The sequence below is a fragment of the Erinaceus europaeus genome, chromosome 11 (genome assembly GCF_950295315.1).
Source record: "Erinaceus europaeus chromosome 11, mEriEur2.1, whole genome shotgun sequence".
In the NCBI taxonomy this organism is placed as follows: Eukaryota; Metazoa; Chordata; class Mammalia; order Eulipotyphla; family Erinaceidae; genus Erinaceus; species Erinaceus europaeus.
In genome coordinates this window covers 7,069,303-7,088,793 of record NC_080172.1, presented here as the reverse complement: position 1 = coordinate 7,088,793, position 19,491 = coordinate 7,069,303, and the positions used below count along the sequence as shown (strand labels likewise).

Below are 19,491 nucleotides of genomic sequence, written 5' to 3'. Positions count from 1 at the left end.
ATTCTCCTTTGTTGCCCTTTTTTTTATTGTTGTCGTTGTTGGATAGGACAGAGAGAAATGGAGAGGGGAGGGGAAGACAGGGGGAGAGAAAGACAGACACCTGCAGACCTGCTTCACTGCCTGTGAAGCGACTCCCCTGCAGGTGGGGAGCCCGGGGCTGGAAGTGGGATCCTTACGCGGGTCCTTGCGCTTTGTGCCAAGTGCTTAACCTGCTAAATGGTTATTTAAGAGTATGTGTGAGTATGTGAGTGTGTGTGTGTGGTGTGTGTGGGGGGGTGTCAGATGTGTTATCTAAAAAAATCTTTTGGTGGGAGTCGGTGGTAGCCCAGTGGGTTAAGCGCACATGGCACAAAGGGCAAGGACCCGTGTAAGGATCCGGGTTCGAGCCCCCGGTGCCCCACCTGCAGGGGCGTCGCTTCACAGACACAGGCGGTGAAGCACGTCTGCAGGTGTCTGTCTTTCTCTCCTCCTCTCTGTCTTCCTCTCCTCTCTCCATTTCTCTCTGTCCTACCCAACAACGACAACAACACTAATAGCCACAACAATAAAACAACAAAGGCAACAAAAGGGAATAAATAAATAAATAAATGTAAAAAAAAGAGAAGTATCTCTAAAAAAATCTTTTGGTATTTACAAGAAATACAGATGACTGTGGGGTGGGGGCTTCGGGCAGTAGCGCAGCGGGTTAAGTGCACATGGTGCGAAACTCGAGGAAACCGGTTCAAGCCCCGGGCTCTTCACCTGCGGGAGGTCCCTTCACAGGCTGTGAAGCAGGTCTGCAAGTGTCTATCTTCCTCTCTTCATCTCTGTCTTCCTTTCCCCTCTCCATTTCTCTCTGTGCTATCCGGCAACAACATCAACAACAACAATAATAACCACAACAATGATAAAAACAACAAAGGCAACAAAAAAGAAAAATAAATAGATAAAATAGTTAATAAAAAAAAGAAATACAGATGCCTGGATCCATTCCCAAGGTCTCTGATTTAGTCTGGGGTAGTGTCCTAGATACTGTATGTTTTTATTAAAAAGAAAGATTTGTTTCTGATAATATAAGTGCACCACTCAGTTCTGCCCTATGCCATGCTGTGCCAGGGCTCAAACAAGAGGGCTTAGGCATGCAAACCCTGTGTTCTACCACTGAGATATTTCTTTGGTCCCAAGAAGCTGCATTTTAAAATAAATGAACAATAGCATGTATATATTTCTTTTTTCTTTTTCTTTTTAATATTTATTTATTTCCTTTTGTTGCCCTTGTGGCTTTTATTGTTGTAGTTATTGATGTCATTGTTGGATAAGACAGAAAGAAATGGAGAGAGGAGGGGAAGACAGAGAGGGGGAGAGAAAGACACCTACAGACCTGCTTTACCGCCTGAGAAACGAACTCCCTGTAGGTGGGGAGCCTGGGGCTCGAACCGGGATCCTTAAGCTGGTCCTTGTGCTTTACGCCACGTGTGCTTAACCCGCTGAGCTATCACCCGACTCCCTGGCATATATGTATTTCTAAGGCAATTCTAACAAGCCATGCTGACAGCCAGTTAGAGAATTCGAACATCTGCGTAAGAACAATAACTACTACAGATAGTCAAGACTTGTGATGGTTTGATTTAAATCACACGTCAGATTCTGAACTTTGACCTTTTCCTGGGCTAGTGATATGGTAAAAGCTTAATGTTGGTCTCTGTCAGGCACTAGATTTTAAGGGTCAACATCAGAAAAACTACAGACTTTTTTTTTTTTTTTTTACTTCTGGTACAGCATTCAACAAATCACAGGACGTATTCAATACTTCCTTATCTATGGGTTTTATATCAGATGACTACCCAACGGTAAGCTAATAACTGTGTTCCGAGCCTCTTTAGGGTGGTCTAGGCTAGGCTGTGCTATTCAGAAAATTAGGTGTGATGAATGCATTTTTTTATTTATTTTCAGCTTATAAAGATGCCCCCTACCTACCTCACCCCACCAAAGCACTGGAAGATGCTTCAGTGTCCTATGGTGTCTTTCAAAATGTTTGCCCAGGGCAGTGATACCTTATCACAATGACCAAAAAAAAAAAAAGGGGGGGGGATCTTCAATTTGCATTTTGATAACAAAACCTTTCCCAATCCAAGTATGGATAAGAGGGTTGATTAGTAGCCGCCAAAGCTCGTTCCTAGACTGTATTCTATGAGCGGCACCTGGTCTATGGGTGACAGAATCTTGAGATATTAATAATAATCTGGATTAAAGCCAGTGGAAATCCAAAGATAATTGAGCAACGAATTACATGATCCTAACCTTGGTGGTAGAGTCTGTAAACAGTGACAACTTCAGACACATTTAAGCATTTTGAGCAAAAGTCCATCACAGGAGAAGCACTTACTGGCTAAGCCGAAACAACTGCCAGTTCTTTAGTCTATGCATGTCATGTTCCAAATTACCATCTGGTGACAACACATTCAAACCAACAAAGAAAAATTTCAAGTTAGAAATGACAGATTACATTTTAAAATAAGTAAATCAACATAAACAAAAGTGATTTTTCCCCCTCACTCTTCTTATCCTCTCTTATCAAATTGTTAATTTGGTATTTTAAACAAAAGTAGCTTTATTTTTCTTATGCCGTATCCTTATGCCGTGTCCTTGCTTTATACCCATTCTCTATTACTTTGGTTGTCTTCTTTCACTATCATCTGTGGTTTCTTCACCGGTCCTGTTTCTTTTCTTTTTCTTTCTTATCCTTTATACTCTTAACCTTTTCAATTTCCCCCCCCCATTTTCCTCAACACCAGTGTAACAAGCTCTTCATTTTTTCTAGTTTTTGATTGATGTTTGGTTGCCAGCCCCTTTTCTGATTCTTGTTTTTACTAACTGTCCTTCCTTAACCTTCTGTTGATGTTTTATTCCTATCGCTTGCTGTCAGTGTCCACAGAAGCCCATTCCTTTCCATTTCATGTATGTCTGCATCTCCATATGCATTTTTATGATGCTACTACTAAACGCTTAACGTTGTGTGAGGGACAGCAAGTTTCCCTGTCCCCGTTTGAATTCTATTTTCTCTCCCCCTCCATAGTTGTTCCATGGGTATACATCCTGTCCTGATGTTTTCCCCCATTTTCCCCACCTCTCTTCCTGGGTCGCTTCCTGTTTGATATCCAACTCTTTCTAATCCCATTTGCATTCTGATTTTCAGAGTTGAAGGTTCCCAGGAGATGAAGCATGGACGGCTCTGGAGGAAGCAGGTTGTGCGTTTCAGAAACTTTTGCGTTATTTACTGAAATAGTATTGGGAGCTTGGACCCAGAAATATTTTTGTCTTTCAGCTCTGGCATAGCCTTGCACACTACGGAGCGACGTTGAGGCCTGTTCTAATGCACAAGAATGTGGGTGTCTTTCAAGACCTTCTATGGCCCTTCCAATTTCGGGGGGGGGTTGTCAAAAGAAGTGGGCATGGCCCACCAAGGTTGGCAAGACCAGCCAGGTGGAGGATACCAAAGGCGGGGCGGGGGGGGGGGGCAGCTTTTTCTGCTGCAGTTCCATTCGTGAAACTTACAAGGCTTGCTGGGCCTTGGGGCTCCGGGAAACGGGGGCACCCGGGTCCCAGCGCTTCCCCCCCTCCCCAGCAATCCCCGCATTCTCTGGAGCTGCGGGCTCTCCTTTTACAACAACAAAAAGGCAGCAGGCCGGAGGCAGGGTGCTCCCCTGGGGTGCAGGGCGCGGCCCCGGGGGTGGGGGCGCCAGTCTGGTGGCGCCAAGGGCCGGAGGCACCGTCCCACCCCTGGAGGGCAGGCGACTGTCGCCGGGTCGCTCCGCCAGAAGGTCGAGGGAACGGAACGAGGGTCCCCCCGCCAGCCAGCCGGCCCCTGGGGGAGTAGGGCGGGGGCTCCCCCCGCGGGGCGGCCCCGATCAATCCCGGGTCCCGGCGCGGGCCCGTGCGGCGGAGAGGAGCCAGTGCGGGGGGGGGGGGGCACGGTGCCGGCGGTGGAGGAAGGGGAGCCCCCGCCCCAGGGGCACGGAGCTGGGGGCGCCGGGGGTGTGTGCACGCTCGGCGGGCGCCCCCGAGTCTGGGCCGGCCGGGGTCCGGCTCCGCCGGCTGCAGCCGCACGGTCCAGGCCGCACTTTGCCGGCAGCCCGCGGCTTCTCTCCGGCGAGGAGCCGGGCGCGGGCGGCGCGGGGGGAGGGCCGGCGCCGCCGAGAACAGCCAGTTGTTTAAAATCCTTCTAGAGCAGTTTCTAATTCCCCCCTTGCGCCGGGCTTCGGAGGGGGGGAGGGGGGAAGGAGAGCGGGTGGAGGGAGGAGAGCGGAGAGGGAAGGAGGGAGGAAACCGGGGAGGGAGAGAGGGAGGGAGGAGACTGCCGTTCAGGCTGGAGCCGCCGCCGCCGCCGCCGTCGCCACCGCCGCCACCGCGCGCTTCGGCAGGCCGCAGGGAGGGGGAGGCCTGTCCATCACGCGCGTTGCCAGGGCGACGGGGGCGGGGCCTGCGAGCGGGGCGGCCAATAGTGGGGGTGGCTGCGTGGGTCGCCATGGGGACGGGGCTGTTCCCGGGGAGGCTGTGATGGGTTGACAGGTGCGTGACAGTGGGAGCTGCTCTCGGCACAAGCATGTACGGCAAAGGCAAGAGTAACAGCAGCGCCGTCCCGTCCGACAGCCAGGCCCGGGAGAAGTAAGTGTCTCCGCTTCTCACCCACCTCCGCCTCCACCCGCGCGCACACGCACGCACTCGCACTCTCCCGGAGACACCCAGACACACGGACACTCCGCCCGGGGGAGAGCTCGGGGAGGGGGGTGGGCTGGCAGGGGGAGGGGTGCGCGCGGTGGGGGCGTGCGGTGCGGGGAGCGGCCGTGTTCCTGGAGGTGATGGCGCGGGGTGGGCTGCGGGTGGGAAGGCGGGAGCGAGTGTGTTGCAATTGGTGTGTGTGTGTGTGCGTGTGGTTGTGTGCGTGTGTGTTGCTGGGGGGGGCTGGAGAGCGGCGGCAGTGCTTGCAGCGAGGATGGAAACTTGTTTGGGTGATCGAGGGAAACCAACCGCGGGTTCACAAAGTAACTTTAGAGCGGAGGAGGTGCGGGCCGGGCGGGGACCCAGGGAGCCGCCAGGGGGGCTGGGGGGGGCTGCCATGGGTGTGTGTGTGGGGGGGCTGCTGGTAAGGCGGGAGGGGAGCGGGGCAGCTGCGTGCAGGAGGGCGCGCGGCGGGAATGCGGGGGCGCGGCGGGCCGCGCGAGGGGGCGCCCCGGGGAGGGCGCTGCGGGGCCCCCGGGCGCAGCCGGGGCGGCGGGGCGGGCGGAAGCCGGGCGCTGAGCGGCCGAGCGGGGCCCCGCGGGGCGCGGAGGGCGTGTGCGGGCGTGGGCCGGTGGGTGGCGGGGCTTTCCGGGCCCCGCGGGGTTGGGGGGGACGCGGCGCCTGGCACCCGCGGGGCTCGGGGGCGGGGGCGCAGCTCAAGTTTGGGAGTGTGAGCGGCCCCGAGTTCCCGGGGAGGAAAAGTGCCGGCGAGCAGCCGCAGCTGCCCGAGCTGCCTGGGCTTTCCGCCTCCAGCACCAGACTCAACTCCACCGCGGCTGCACAACTTTTTTTTTCTTTTTCCTTTTTTTTTTTTTCTTTCCTTTGGAGATTTGCAGCCTTTACAAAGTCTGGGGGTGGGTGGGGGGTGGGCGCGATCCCCGCGGGGCCCTGGTTGAGGGGCGCCCGCAGGGGGAGTTGGGGGCGCGGCGGCTGCAGCCTGGAAGGGTTGTGCTGGAAGTGGGGGGCTGGGGGGGAAGCATGGAGGTGGGGGGGGGCGGGTTCTGTGATCCGGGGTCTGGGAGATACAGGTGTTAACTTTGGTGGGAGCCCAGAAGAAGCGGGCGAGCAAAGCGCCCCTCCTGGCTCGGGATGCCAAGGTCTTTGCACGCTGGGAAGCAGGGCTGTTTGCTATTGATTGTGTATTTCTAACGGTGAGTTGGTGGTTACTAAAAATGAGAGCTGACTGTGACCACTGAGGAAGAGCCCCTCTTTTTGCACCACATCGGTGACGCCCAGTTACCTCCTGCACCCCACCCCACCCCCCACCCTAGGGTGAGGTTGAGTCCTTGTCGTTGAACTCCAAGCTCCACTGTCCCAGGGGGTTCAGACCAAGGAAAAGTCTTGAGAGCATCTCTCCAAAAGCTACTTTGGTTGCCTACCTTGCGCACCGAACTACTTAAATAATAATAATAAAAAACCCAGGGCCTAGGCAACCGAGTTTCTCTGCTTGCTCTAGGCACTTAGTTTTGCCTCCTCTTGAAAGTTTCTTGTGCCCTAGGGATGGGAACATTTCCTAATTTTCGTGATGGTACCAACACACACGGTTCCCTGAGGATTTGGGGGAGAGGGTGAGGGTGGCAGGCCTTGATGTAGCAAAACAAATAAAATAAGAGATGCTGTGCCTTCTCTTCCTCGCCCTCCTCCCCCTTCCTTCCCCAACCCCAGGTATTTTCCGAGGACGTACATTCATTGCTGCTGTTGTGACAAGGAACACATGAAATTTAGAGTTTTGTAATCTGGCTAAAAAACAGCAGTTAAAAGAATTGAAGTTTTGAGATAACACCCTCATTAGGAACATTACTCATTTGCTTTTAATATCTGATTCTTTTTTTTTTTAAAGCATTTAGAGGAGGATGCTGTAATGGTTGCAGCTTATTTGAATTTCTTAATTTTGGAAGTGAAGACATTAAAATGTATCGACTAAAATCTTATTTGGGGAGTGGTTGAATTTGAGAGTCATAAGTTATTTGGGATTTTTAGACTCCCAGAGACGTCTAAAGCTAATCTATATCCAAATAACTTTAAAGAAAAAACATTTTTAAAAACTATCTGACATGATAATAATAAGAAGTTGAACCCAGTGTGTTTGTGGTCCTTGCTAAATCTAGATAATGTGAGTTTTTCATGACAACAAGTAATGCCATTTTCTAAAGTCAAATCTGCCAAACTGAACACTAAGTAACATTTACTCTGGTAAGCAAGTGATGAAGCTATTCAATGTAAATATATTTCTCCCATTCATTATAATTGGCAGCAGGAATCTTGGTCTGGCTTGCCTTACCAGCTAAATATAGGTGAAGAGGCCACTTTTGGAGAATTGGCAGTGACTGTTATGGATTAATTGTTGTTGTCTTCATTTTAAGTTGAATTGTTTGCATCTAATACAAACATGGAGTTTGGTCTTGCTTTCTAGAATGAACTTAGTTTCATTTGGATGAGAGCTGATCTGGTTGCTCAGTTTTTTTTCCCTTTATTTTTAGTCATAGTTCTAATGGCATCACTCTACAACAATGTGTGAAAACAGGAATCTTGAAGTTGTGTTTTAAATGTCACCGAATTAAAAAAAAAATTTTTTTTTGGTGGTAAATCTTAAAAGGTACCTCGATGAAGAATTCTCTTTTAGTAAGCAGTGAACCACTCTGATCTTAAAAAAGAAAATCACAAATAATTTATTTTCAGTAATAAATGTGAAAATATTTTATGCTAATAAGAGCATTCTGAGAATGATTTATTAGTATGAACAATGGACTGCACAAACACATGAAAATACTGCTTTTATCATGAAGGGATGTCTGTTCCAAGCTGACCCAATCGTGGATAGCTGATAAATTCTTATCTGTATGAATCTTTTTTAAATGAAGAAGTTAAATGGAATACTGGAAGTTAACTTGTAGGTTTTACAGTTTCAGTAATTTCAGAATATAGTTCTGAACATAAAAGTAGCGTGAATCAAGTTGATTTAGTTGTAGAGAAATAATTTAAAAGCAGACCTATCAAGTCTACAAAGGTTTAGACTAAGTTCAGTAATAAAGGGGAGTGATTGAAAACATTTGTCTGGAGGTGGGATTTTTGTGTAGAAATTTAAATTTTGATCCTGTTAGATCATTTCCCCTCTTAGCAGACTTTTCTTTGTAACCCCATCACAATTACAACTAACTAGCTGTGTAATTGACCATTTAATGTATAACTGCCTCTAAAAATGTATGTTTCTTGAGGGGAAGGGATGATTTCCAATTTCTTCTTTGAGGTATCTTTGCCTTGACTTTCGCAGCTGGTGAAGCTGCTTAGTGGCAGAGTGAAAGGACTGTCATGGAGTTGGTTGATCCCTGGCAGTGTTCTGGTTTCTCTTTATCTCTCTTATTAAAGTAAGTAAGTCTTTAAGGATAGCTATGTCGTCTACTGCCCAGCAAAAGAACTCACCTGAGTAGTGCGCCTGCTCTGCCGTGGTTTTGACCCACCATCACATTGGAGGAAGTACTGGTTTAGGTTTTGGGTTCCTCCCACAACACCCCCCCCCCCCCCCCCCCGCACTCCCTCCCCCCTCCCCCACTGTGAGTAAGTCAATCTAAGGTGGTGAAACTCTGAAGGGGAAAAGGAGGGTGGAGGAAGGAAAAAGAGAATAGTGCTTCCGAGTAGTGAAAGAACCAACTAAATACTTATTGAATGAAAATGATTAGACTCCAAGCTTTCTCCATCTGAAAAATAATGATTTCCAAAATAAGGGCTCTGGAAGTTTGAAATAAAAAATAGTAACAGCAAATTCTGTTGTTACTGACCTGTGTGTTGTTCTGTGTGCCAGTCACTGTGTTCAGTGCTAATTTCTCCAATTCTGTCAATTATTCTAGGATGTGGTGACTTCTTCCTTGTTTTTCATTAGAAAAATAAAAACTGAAACTTAGCAAGCAACTTATCTGGGGGATATTTTGCTAGCTGGCTTTCTAACAAATTTTTCCTAACTTTAGAAATTGTGGTTGAAGCTGAAAGCTACCGTTTTTCAATATAGTAGATTGCCTTCCTGATTTAGGGTTGGATGCTAGAGATTGAGGGAACAACATTACCTCACCACATATAATAGTTTCTAAAGATTTTCTCTCTTAATCATTGTCTCACCCAATGTGTAGGCCCTCCACTTGGACAGACTGGTTTTGTTTGGGGAAGACATAGATATTTTAGGACTGAAAGGTGGTAGTCTAAAATAATAAAAATAATTTTTTCTTTAGCTTTTTTTTTCTCCCAGGAATTTGGTTTATTTAAGTTTAGACTATATAGTTGTGAACAGTTTCTATTATGAAATGTTTAGAAACATTGACACACTGCTGAATACTCCAAGAAGAGTAGCTAGCCCCTACAAATAGTGATATTTTTCACTACATAATTTTTATCCTTTAAAATTATGTGATAACACAGAAAGGTGAATCTACGATAAAGCGTACTTATGATATACAGTAGGCAATGACATTAAGTAAACTCACCTAAAAATATCAAAAATCAAACATATCTATTCAGGCTCTGCAAAGCAACTTTAGTTTACAAATTGTGGGTCTTTTACTTGAATATACCAGGAAACAAATACCATATGCTCATTTTTTGGTGGTTATAGTCTAATGAATATTTACTGCTCTCTATGTAAGATTTATGACATTAGTAACTGCCAGCATCACTTTATTCCCCCCCCTTTATAAAAAAATTGCAAACTGTCTTCCTTTTCTGAAGGAAATAAAGACTAGTGAAACAATAAAGGTTTTTGAGAAACTTGATTTATGAGTAGTAACGACAGTTCAACTTTTCTACAGCTAATGAAATGCCTTTGTGGGAATGAGCTTATATCTCAATTATCTAATTGACTGTCCCCTTCCCAATCCTCATGATGTTTGCTACAAAATATGAAACAACTTAAAACATATTAAACAACTTTCTACCCAATCATCTTAATTGTAATAGTTTTCTTTTGTTGACCTCTTTTGTCCTGTTTTAGAAGTATAAAAACTGATTATTTTAGGGAGTGAACTTGAAGGAAATTTGTAAGATGTTGAAAATTAAATTTTAGTATTGTTTATTCAGAGCTTATTTATGCTCTTACAATAGTATTTATATTGTCATGGTTTTTTTTCACATCTGTAAAGTTAAAAACAATTAAAATGAGATTTATTTTCACACTTTAAAGCCAGTTTGTCATATAAAGTCAATGTAAGGTGAAAAAAAAATCATGATATTTTAGTTGGTCTGTAGCAGTGGATCAAATATATCACATTTACTACTGGAGAACAGAGTTACTGTTTTAAAATTTGAAAATACTCACCGGGACAGGAGTTAGACTACTTAGCTTATACTTTCTTAACATTGACTCCAGTGACATAGAACTAGCAATGAAATACAGGGAAAAATGAAGTTTGAACTTAAGAAGATTTTTCTTTCCCCCATAGAGATCACAATTTTTAGATTAAGAATAGATACACAATTGAGGGTTAATGCACTGGGTTTAAAAGATGGAATAATGAATCTGGAAATATTTAAATATGTATTGAAGATTTTATTTTGGAACAATGGTAATGTTTTCTGTTGTCTGTGAATAATTGCTTTGGTTTGGGGGTACATCAATTATATGAGATATTTGCCTGCTAAGTGAATAATATGTATGCATCTGTAAGCATATGCTAAAGCGTTGATTTCATTAGTGTCTTACAGTTTTCTAAAGGAGAGGCTTCAAATGACACCGGAACAGTAGAGTAGGATACATTTGTTAATTAATAAAAATGGTTTTCTCCAGATTCCTACTCCCCTAGGGAAAGAAACAAGCTAGGGGTATGGACCAACCTGCCAGCACCCCCTGTTCAGTAGAGAAGCAAGAAGTCTTTTTTTTTTTTTTTTTTTAATTTTCCCTTTTGTTGCCCTTGTTTTTTTTAAATTTTATTGTTTTTGTTGTTATTGATGCTGTCGACGTTAGATAGGACAGAGAGAAATGGAGAGAGGAGGGAAAGACAGACACCTACACAGACCTGCTTCACTGCTTGTGAAACAACGCTCCTGCGGGTGGGGAGCCGGGGGGCTCGAACCCGGATCCTTAGGCCGGTTCTTGAGCTTTGTGTGCTTAACCCGCTGCGCTACCGCCCGACTCCCGAGAAGCAAGAAGTCTTAACTCCCACCTTCTGCATCCCCCAAAGGTTTTTTGGTCCACACTTTCAGAGGGGGAGAAATGTTAGGGAAAGATGATGGAAAGACAGAAATAGCGATAAATGAAGCTGTGACTTCAAATGGAAGAGAAGGCAGGGACATAGAAAAAAAAAAGGGGAAAAAATAAAGTTACAGAAATAAGAGCCAACCTGTATCTGTGACTTTGGGAGAATCACTGAAATTTCTAATGGAGGGAATGGAGAAATAGAACTCTGGTGGGGGGATTGTACCCCTGTTATTTTGTAAATCACTAATCAAAATGTTTTTAAATTTAAACTTTGCCCATCAGATTTTGCCTGTAACATGTAACATCTGTTCATGTAAGATTTTTTTTTTTTTTACCTATGTGTGTGTATGTGTAGTTTTAACATAATTTGAATTGGTTGAATTATTTGAATTGGTTGAATTATTTGACTATTCTCGCAAAACTCCCATTTCAGCTATAAATAGTAATTTGAAAGGTGGTCCAACAAGATTTCTGCCTGACTTGTTTTTCATTAATGGTAGAGAGGTAGTAGAGGCTACTCATATTTTCTCCAATCTGTATATCTAACATGGTGTGAAGACTCTGAAAGATAGTTGGACAAATTATGCACACAGGAAAAGAATACACGTAATGTTTAAGAGACCTGCAGACTGCTCAAATTTAGAGTTGATCATCATGAGTAACTGAGTAGGTTAATACTTGAATATTTTTGAAAAGTAGAGCTAATATATATAATATAATTAATATAATACAGTATGATATAATTTATATATAATAATACTTAAAAACTTGTATTGTCTTTATTTGCTTGATAGACAGCCAGAAATTGAGAGGGAAGGGGATGACAGAGAGGAAGAGATTCAGATAGACACCTGCCACATTGCTTCCCCACTTGTAAAGCTTTCCCCATGCAGGTGGGGGCTGGGGGCTCGAACCCTGGTCCTGCCCATTGCAACATGTGTGCTCAACCAGGTGCACCACCCTCCAGCCCCAATACTTTTCTACTGTTGACATGACAAAATAATTAATATGGACTCAGAAGACTCTGGAAAGTTTTAAAACAATGCAGGAGCGCAAGGGCCGGCGTAAGGATCCGGGTTCAAGCCCCCGGCTCCCCACCTGCAGGGGAGTCGTTTAGCAAGCAGTGAAGCAGGTCTGCAGGTGTCTGTCTTTCTCTTCCCCTCTCTGTCTTCCCCTCCTCTCTCCATTTCTCTGTCCTATCCAACAACAACAACAGCTATGACAACAATAACAACTACTACAACAAGCACAACAACAAGGGCAACAAAATGGGAAAAATAGCCTCCAGGAGTGGTGGATTTGTAGAACAGGCACTGAGCCCCAGCGATAACCCTGGAGGCAAACAAAAGCAACAACAGCAACAACAAAAACCAATGTTGGAATATTTATCCTTTGTTTATCGTTAGGAGGGACTTGAGTTTTTGTTGTTTCTCTGGGAATGCCAACTCTCTCCTGATTTCACTTGAAGTCTTTTGGTTCTATTTCTGACAGTAATGAGCTTCATATCATTTTATTATTAGTATTATTTTTATTTTTATTTTCCTTTTTGTTGCCCTTGTTGTTTAACATTGTTGTGGTTATTAATGTCGTTGTTGTTGGATAGGACAGAGAGAAATGGAGAGAGGAGGGGAAGACAGAGAGGGGGAGAGAAAGATAGACACCTGCAGACCTGCTTCACCACCTGGGAAGCGACTCCCCTGCAGGTGGGGAGCCAGGGGCTCGAACTGGGATCCTTAAGCCGGTCCTGGCGATTTGCGCCACGTGCGCTTAACCCGCTGCGCCACCGCCCGACTCCACTTCCTATCATTTTAAATCACAATTCAGTTGGCATGAGATTGAACCAGTGCCCTCTCCATCTCCTGTTGCTCATCTTAGGTAGTAATTTTGCTTCATGGCATATCAAGCAAATAGTTGAGCACAGAAAAAAATTGTATAGACTGAAGTAGAGCACTTTTGTCCCTTTTTCGATATTTAGTATTTAGTTATAGCTATTCATATTTTGATGGTTAATGCAGTTTACATTTCAATTAATAGAATGCAAGCCACAGCCAAATATTCATACAAATTTGTGAGGATCACGGGGAGGGGATTTCATATGTAACTTTGTTAATAAAAGTGAACACTGGAGTTAATGCATTAAACAGACTCACCTGAGATTAATATGGTTATTTTTTTGTGGTGATCTGATATTTGCCTTGATTCTCCTTATATTTACTTACTTCATATTTGAGAATCACAGTTATTGATGGAGGAAGGGGAGGGATTAGTCTAATAAAGGTCATTTCACTTAAACAGGAATTAAGTGAATTCTGTGAATTAACAAAATCCTAACTACTATACGAAACTTGTGGTTTTATCATAGAAAGTTGAATAGTTAGTAGTAGCACAACAGTACTCTAAGAATGTTGTTTGGTATTTTCCTTGCATAGTCTTAATTTTCTCAAGAATCCGGTTGACTTGCCATATGTACTTTTTTCTGTTACTATTACAAAAGGAACAGAGACTTAAGGATTTATTTCTGTAGAGGGGAGCCCTTGGTGGCGGGGTGGGGGGGGGAGAAATTTATCATGTTTTTGCTTCAGGTATCTGAACAGGAGGTAGAGAGTGGCCTAATTGATTAGAGTTTAAAAATAAACCTCACTTAACAGGATGCCTGGGGTAGTTTCAGTGAGTCAAGAACATCCGAGCTTAGGATCAACTTCTTTGCCCATGCTCTCCCTCTGGAAAACAACATTCCTCCTTCAGGTTCTCAGTTTGACTTCTGCACAAAACCAAATATCAAGTCAGCAAAGGTTGCATGCAGGTGAGGGGTTAAGGGTGGGGGGGGGGTGGAGACATTTTCTGGAAGGAGCTTAGCAGATAACTTTTATTATTATTATTTGATAGGGTAGAGAGAAATTGGGAGAGGAAGAGGAGATAGAGAGGGAAGGGAGAGAGGAAGAGACTCAGCTGCAGCTCAACTGTGCTGCTAGTGAAGCTTCCCTCTGTAGGTGGGGACGGAGATCTTGAATCTGGGTTCTTTGTGCTTGGTATTTTTGTGTACCACCACTGGCTAGCCATATATATATATATATATATATATATATATATATATATATATATAAACATTTTTATTATTGGATAGAGACAGAGAAATTGAGAAGGGAGGTGAGAGAGGGAGAGAGACAGAGAGACACCTGCAGCCCTGCTTTACCACTGTTGAAGCTTTCCCCTTGCAGGTGGGGACCAGGGCCTTGAACTCATGTCCTTGCACACTGTAATGTGTGCACTTAACCAGGTGCACCACTGCCTGGCCCCCAGCATATCAATATTTCTCTCCCTAAGTCTGTTAACGTCGGGGAAAGGTTTCATAATTGACTTAAGTCAGTCATCATTCATTACATTCCCATGTGTAGGAATTCCGGAAACAAAATGTGGGTCTTTGGCAAAGAAAATGTATCTTGAGGATCTGGGGTCAGTAAAATGAACCCTTGCTTTCGTGAAACTTATTTTCAAGTTTGGGAGAGGAAATCTATACTAATGAACACATTAAGTGCTGTAGGCACTTTTCAGAGGGTTTTAAGTGCTATGAAAGAAATACTGCAACAGGGCCAAGAGACTATCAGATCCACTACTTAGGAATGTTCTTGGAGAAGGAGGACTCTTAAGTAGATAGCTGAGTAATATGGAAAAGATACGTGGTGAGAGGATTTGGGGGTAGGGCATTTCAATCAGATCTGAAGTATCATTAATGGGACATCTCAACATCAGGCTACTTGGACTGAGGATTTATGGTTAAGCACACACATTATAGGGACACAAGGACCCTGGTTCAAGCTCCTGGTCCCCACCTATTACAAGTTAATGGATTAATTGTTCAATGTTTTGTTTAATGTCTCATTTTCTGGTTAGAATGGGAGTTTCCTCAGGGTTAGAACCATAGTCTCATCATCATCACTGTATTCTTGGCGCATTTCAAGCACAGTGCTTGAAATTAGCTATTTATTACAGAATAATTAAATTATGGGTGTAGTCTATTGAGTCTATCCCAACACAGGATAGAAGTCTAATTTATTTTCATGCTGAGAATTTATTTATTTATTTATTTTTAAAATATTTTATTTATTTTATTGATGAGGAAGATAGGAGAGAAAGAACCAGACAACACTCTGGTATATGTACTGCCAGGGGTTGAACTCTGGACTTCATGCCTGAAAGCCAGTGCTTTATCCATTGCACTGCCTCCTGGACCACCGGAGAATTTATTTATTATTATTATTTTTTAATATTTATTTTCCCTTTTGTTGCCCTTGGTTTTTATTGTTGTTGTAGTTGTTATTGTTGTTGTTATTGATGTCGACGTTGTTGGATAGGACAGAGAGAAATGGAGAGAGGAGGGGAAGACAGAGAAGGGGAGAGAAAAACAGACACCTGCAGACCTGCTTCACCACCTGTGAAGCGACTCCCCTGCAGGTGGGGAGCTGGGGCTGGATCCAGGATCTTTACGCCGGTCCTTGAGCTTTGCCCCACGTGCGCTTAGCCCGCTGTGCTACCACCAACCCCCCCTGTGTATCTGCCACTTATAGTTGGGATAGTAGGTAATGGAGAAGAGAGATTAAGGAAAGATTAAAGGCAATTCACAGCTGCCAGAGAGGTGGGCAGTATTATAGCTTCCAAAAAGGTGCTGCAATTAGCTCTAACTCTAGCTGGTATTTGAGATATGCTGACTTGGAAAATGCCAAATAGGAGCTCAAGTTATTATTCCAGGCAGAGCTGTTTCCCACTCTTTTCCGTATCTAGAGGCAAATCAATTTGATATAAGTTGTTTTGCTGTGTAAATTTTGCACTCAGAATTGGGTTAGAAAGGAATAGGTAATGTTTAGAAAAACCCTTCTCTAATTATGATTCTATTCTACTTAAGTTTTTCAGTCAGCATATAAATGGTTGAGTGTTTTTGGACATGGGCATTTGGAAAGTCTATATGACTTGGGAGTAATAGTACTATTATAGGAAACAATTACACGATCATTTTTGTAATACTTTTTGAAAGGATAGAAGTCATTTCTTTGTTTCAATTTTTACAGTATCACTTTGTCATTTATAACTGAATTAAAATCATGTGATTATACTTTATCAGTGCATTTGAACAATGACTACTTTTAGAAAGCTATTAAAGGTATTTCAAGTAAGCATTTGGGTGAGGTTTCTTATAAAAGACATCAATACATATACACACTTGTATATGTAATGTACTGGGAGTTGTCTTCAGGTATGAGTTTATCTTGGAAAGTAATTTAATTCATTAAAAATTGTTTTATATGTTTATTATTTTTTTGGCGAGGGTTATTGCTGGGGCTTAGCTTCTGCACCATTCCCAGCAAACTCTTATTTATATATATTTATTTTTAATTAATTAATTTATTCCCTTTTGTTGCCCTTGTTTTATTGTTGTAGTTATTGATGTTCCCGTTGTTGGATAGGACAGAGAGAAATGGAGAGAGGAGGGGAAGACAGAGAGGAGGAGAGAAAGATAGACACCTGCACACCTGCTTCACCGCCTGTAAAATGACTCCCCTGTAGGTGGGGATCCGGGGCTGGAACTGGGATCTTTACACAGGTCTTTGTGTTTGTTTGTTTATTTATTTATTTATTTTGCCTCCAGGGTTTTCACTGGGGCTTGGTGCCATCACTATGAATCCACTGCTCCTGGTGGCCATTTTTGCCCCTTACTTATTCATTTATTTATACTTTTTAAAATTTTAGTTTGTTTATTATTGGATAGAGACAGAGAGAAATTGAGAGGGGAGGGGGGATGGAGAGGAAGAGAGGCAGAGAGACACCTGCAGCTCTACTTCACCACTTTTGAAGCTTCCCCCCCTGCAGGTGGGGACCAGGGGCTTGAACTCAGGTCCTTGTGCACTGTAGGGCATGTGCTTAACCAGATGCACCACTGCCTGGCCTCCTTTTCCATTTTTAATTGGATAGGACAGAGAGAAATTGAGAGAGAAGGGGGAGATAGAGGAGAGAAAGACAGACACCTGCAGACCTCCTTCACCGCTCCTGAGGTGACCCTCCTGAGGTGAGGAGCGGGGGCTCGAACTAGGACCCTTGAGCTGATCCTTGCGCTTGTACTGTGCGCTACCACCAGCCGCTTTGTTTTTATTTATTTCATTTTTTTAGATAGAAAGAGGGTGAGAAACAGGAAAAGAGAGACTACACTGTGTTAACACTGCTTAAGAAGCTTCCCCATGGAGGTGTTCTCAGGTGGTGACTGGGTTCAAATCTAGGTCCCCAAACAGGACAAAATGTGCACATTACCACTGAAATTATTGCCTGGCTTCTTCACTCCTTTTACATTTAAGTTAGTACTGGGTTGGTCAGTTACACAAGTAAGGTGGACTTATAAATTTAAGGCAAGAAAGATGAGGGCATAGGCAAGTTGTTACTAAAACGAGACTGGCTAATGCTCTTCCAGTTCTGTAAAATGGATGTATCAGTAACTAGAGAACTCATAATATACCAAGCACTGCACGTTGACTTGTGTTTGTAGTCTTATCCACAACAGGACAGCTCCTCTAAATGGGGTAATTGAAGAGAGTTTATTTATGTGTCATCTTTAGCAAGTGATGAAGGAACAGTCGAGCATCAGCAATAAGCGGAGTTGGCACTTTGCTGTTCTTAGGTGAGCTAGGGCAAAGGGAGGGTTTATTTCACAGGATCTTGTGAGCACTATGCTTATAGCAGAGAGGCCAAAACTCTAGTTGCTGTGGTTTTGTGAAGTGGACCAGAACTGCTGTCAAACCCATTGTCAACTCTCTATAAACAGAGGCTGGAGGTCTAACCTCTCCTCTCCTTCCTTCCTTCCTTTTAAAATATCTATTTTTTATTTTCCCTTTTGTTGCCCTTACTGTTGTTGTAGTTATTATTGTTGTTACTGATGTCGTCATTGTTGGATAGGACAGAGAGAAATGGAGAGAGGAGGGGAAGACAGAGAGGGGGAGAGAAAGACAGACACCTGCAGACCTGCTTCACCACCTGTGAAGAGACTCCCCTGCAGGTGGGGAGCCGGGGGCTCGAACTGGGATCCTTAAGCCAGTCCCTGTGCTTTGTGTCATGTGCACTTAACCCACTGAGCTACCGCCCGACTCCTCCTCCCTTCCTTCCTTCCTTCCTTCCTTCCTTCCTTCCTTCCTTCCCTCCTTCCTTCCTTCCCTCCTCCCTTCCTTCCCTCCTTCTTCCCCCTCCCCTCCCTTTGCCCTCACTTCCCCTCCCCTCCCCTCCCCTCCCCTCCCCTCTCCTCCCCTTTCCTCTCCTTCCCTTTCCTCTCCTTCCCTTCCCTTTTTTCTTCCACCAGAGCACTGCTCAACTTTGCCTGATGGTGGGATTGTGGATTGAACCTGGGAGCTTTGGTGATTCCGGCATGAGAAAGTCCCTTTTTTGCCCCCTCTCTTGCCTTCTGAACAGATGCTGCTAACTTTCTGTAGAACCCAACTGGGAATCTGAGGGCGTAGAATGTGCACTGAGGGATCAGCCTCCGAGGTCACCTCAGGGCTGGAAGGAGAGAAAGCAGACCTGGCAGGGCCAATGGAGAATATTAAGGACAGTGCACAGATCTTAATGAACTAAAATTGTATCCTTCAGGACAAGATGGGTCAAACTAGAAGTGATTATGCTTAGTGAAGTAAGTAAGGGGGTGAAAGGCAAACTATTTGATCGTTTTGCTTATGTGTGGGGTAAATACAATTAACATATGTACCTTTGGGGACCAGGCAATGGCACATCTCGTTAAATGCTCACATTACAGTGCCTAAGGACCTGAGTTCAAGCCCCTGGTCCCCACCTGCAGGGGGAAATCTTCATGAGTGGTGAAGCAGGGCCTACAGGTGTCTCTCTCTGTCTCTTTCCCTATCTCTACCCCCCTCCCCTCTCAATTTCTCTGTCTATCCAATAATAAATAAATAAAAATTCAAAAATGCGTGGATTTACAAAACAAAGAAATAGTCAATCTGTCTCTTAAGACTGTGAAAACTATGGAAGTCATTTGGAGTTGGGGAACAGAGAACTTTGGTGTTGGGTGTGGTGCGGAAATATATCCCTGTAAGTTTATGATCTTGTAAAACACGATTAAGTCACTAATAAAAGATTGAGACAAACCTTCTAGTTCTCTGTATAGAGCATGGTTGGGGAGCCTTTTTTTTTTTTCTGCCAAGGGCCATTTGGCTATTTCTAATATACTTTGCAGGTCACATAAAATTACCGGCTAAAAAATTAGCACTTAATGCTGCTAAGGAAAACAGCTCCTAGATTTATTGAATTGAGTCTCGCCTGCTGTTGCCTTGTAGGGCCAGACCAAATGATGCCTTAGGCTGTGAATGGCCTGTAGGTGGTCAGGTGCTCTCCACCCCTGGTAGAATGACATCAGAAAAAAAACAAAGAAGCTTTTTTTGTTTTCCCCTTCATAGAGAAAGAGAGAAGGAAACCACCATGAAATGGGGACTGTTGTGTAGATGGGTTGAATACATGTCAGAGCAAAGCAGCATACTATCCAAGTGAACTATTTTGCTGGCCTGACAGAA

At 44.2% G+C, this 19,491-nt stretch overlaps 1 protein-coding gene across 9 annotated transcripts in view; it reads left to right on the top strand.

Annotated features, from left to right (window-relative positions):
- Positions 1–4,356: 4,356 nt before the first annotated feature.
- Positions 4,357–19,491, top strand: part of SSBP2 (single stranded DNA binding protein 2) — a 277,264-nt gene continuing 262,129 nt past the window's right edge. For 2 of the 9 annotated variants that reach the window (XM_016186253.2, XM_007518762.3), the window contains exon 1: positions 4,357–4,644. In XM_016186253.2, the coding sequence (XP_016041739.1) occupies positions 4,583–4,644 (62 nt within the window). In that variant the 5' untranslated portion in view covers positions 4,357–4,582. Of the gene's footprint in view, positions 4,645–4,905; positions 5,022–19,491 lie in introns of those variants that run through there. The other 7 variants (XM_060201115.1, XM_060201114.1, XM_060201116.1 and 4 more) reach the window with 5 other exon arrangements.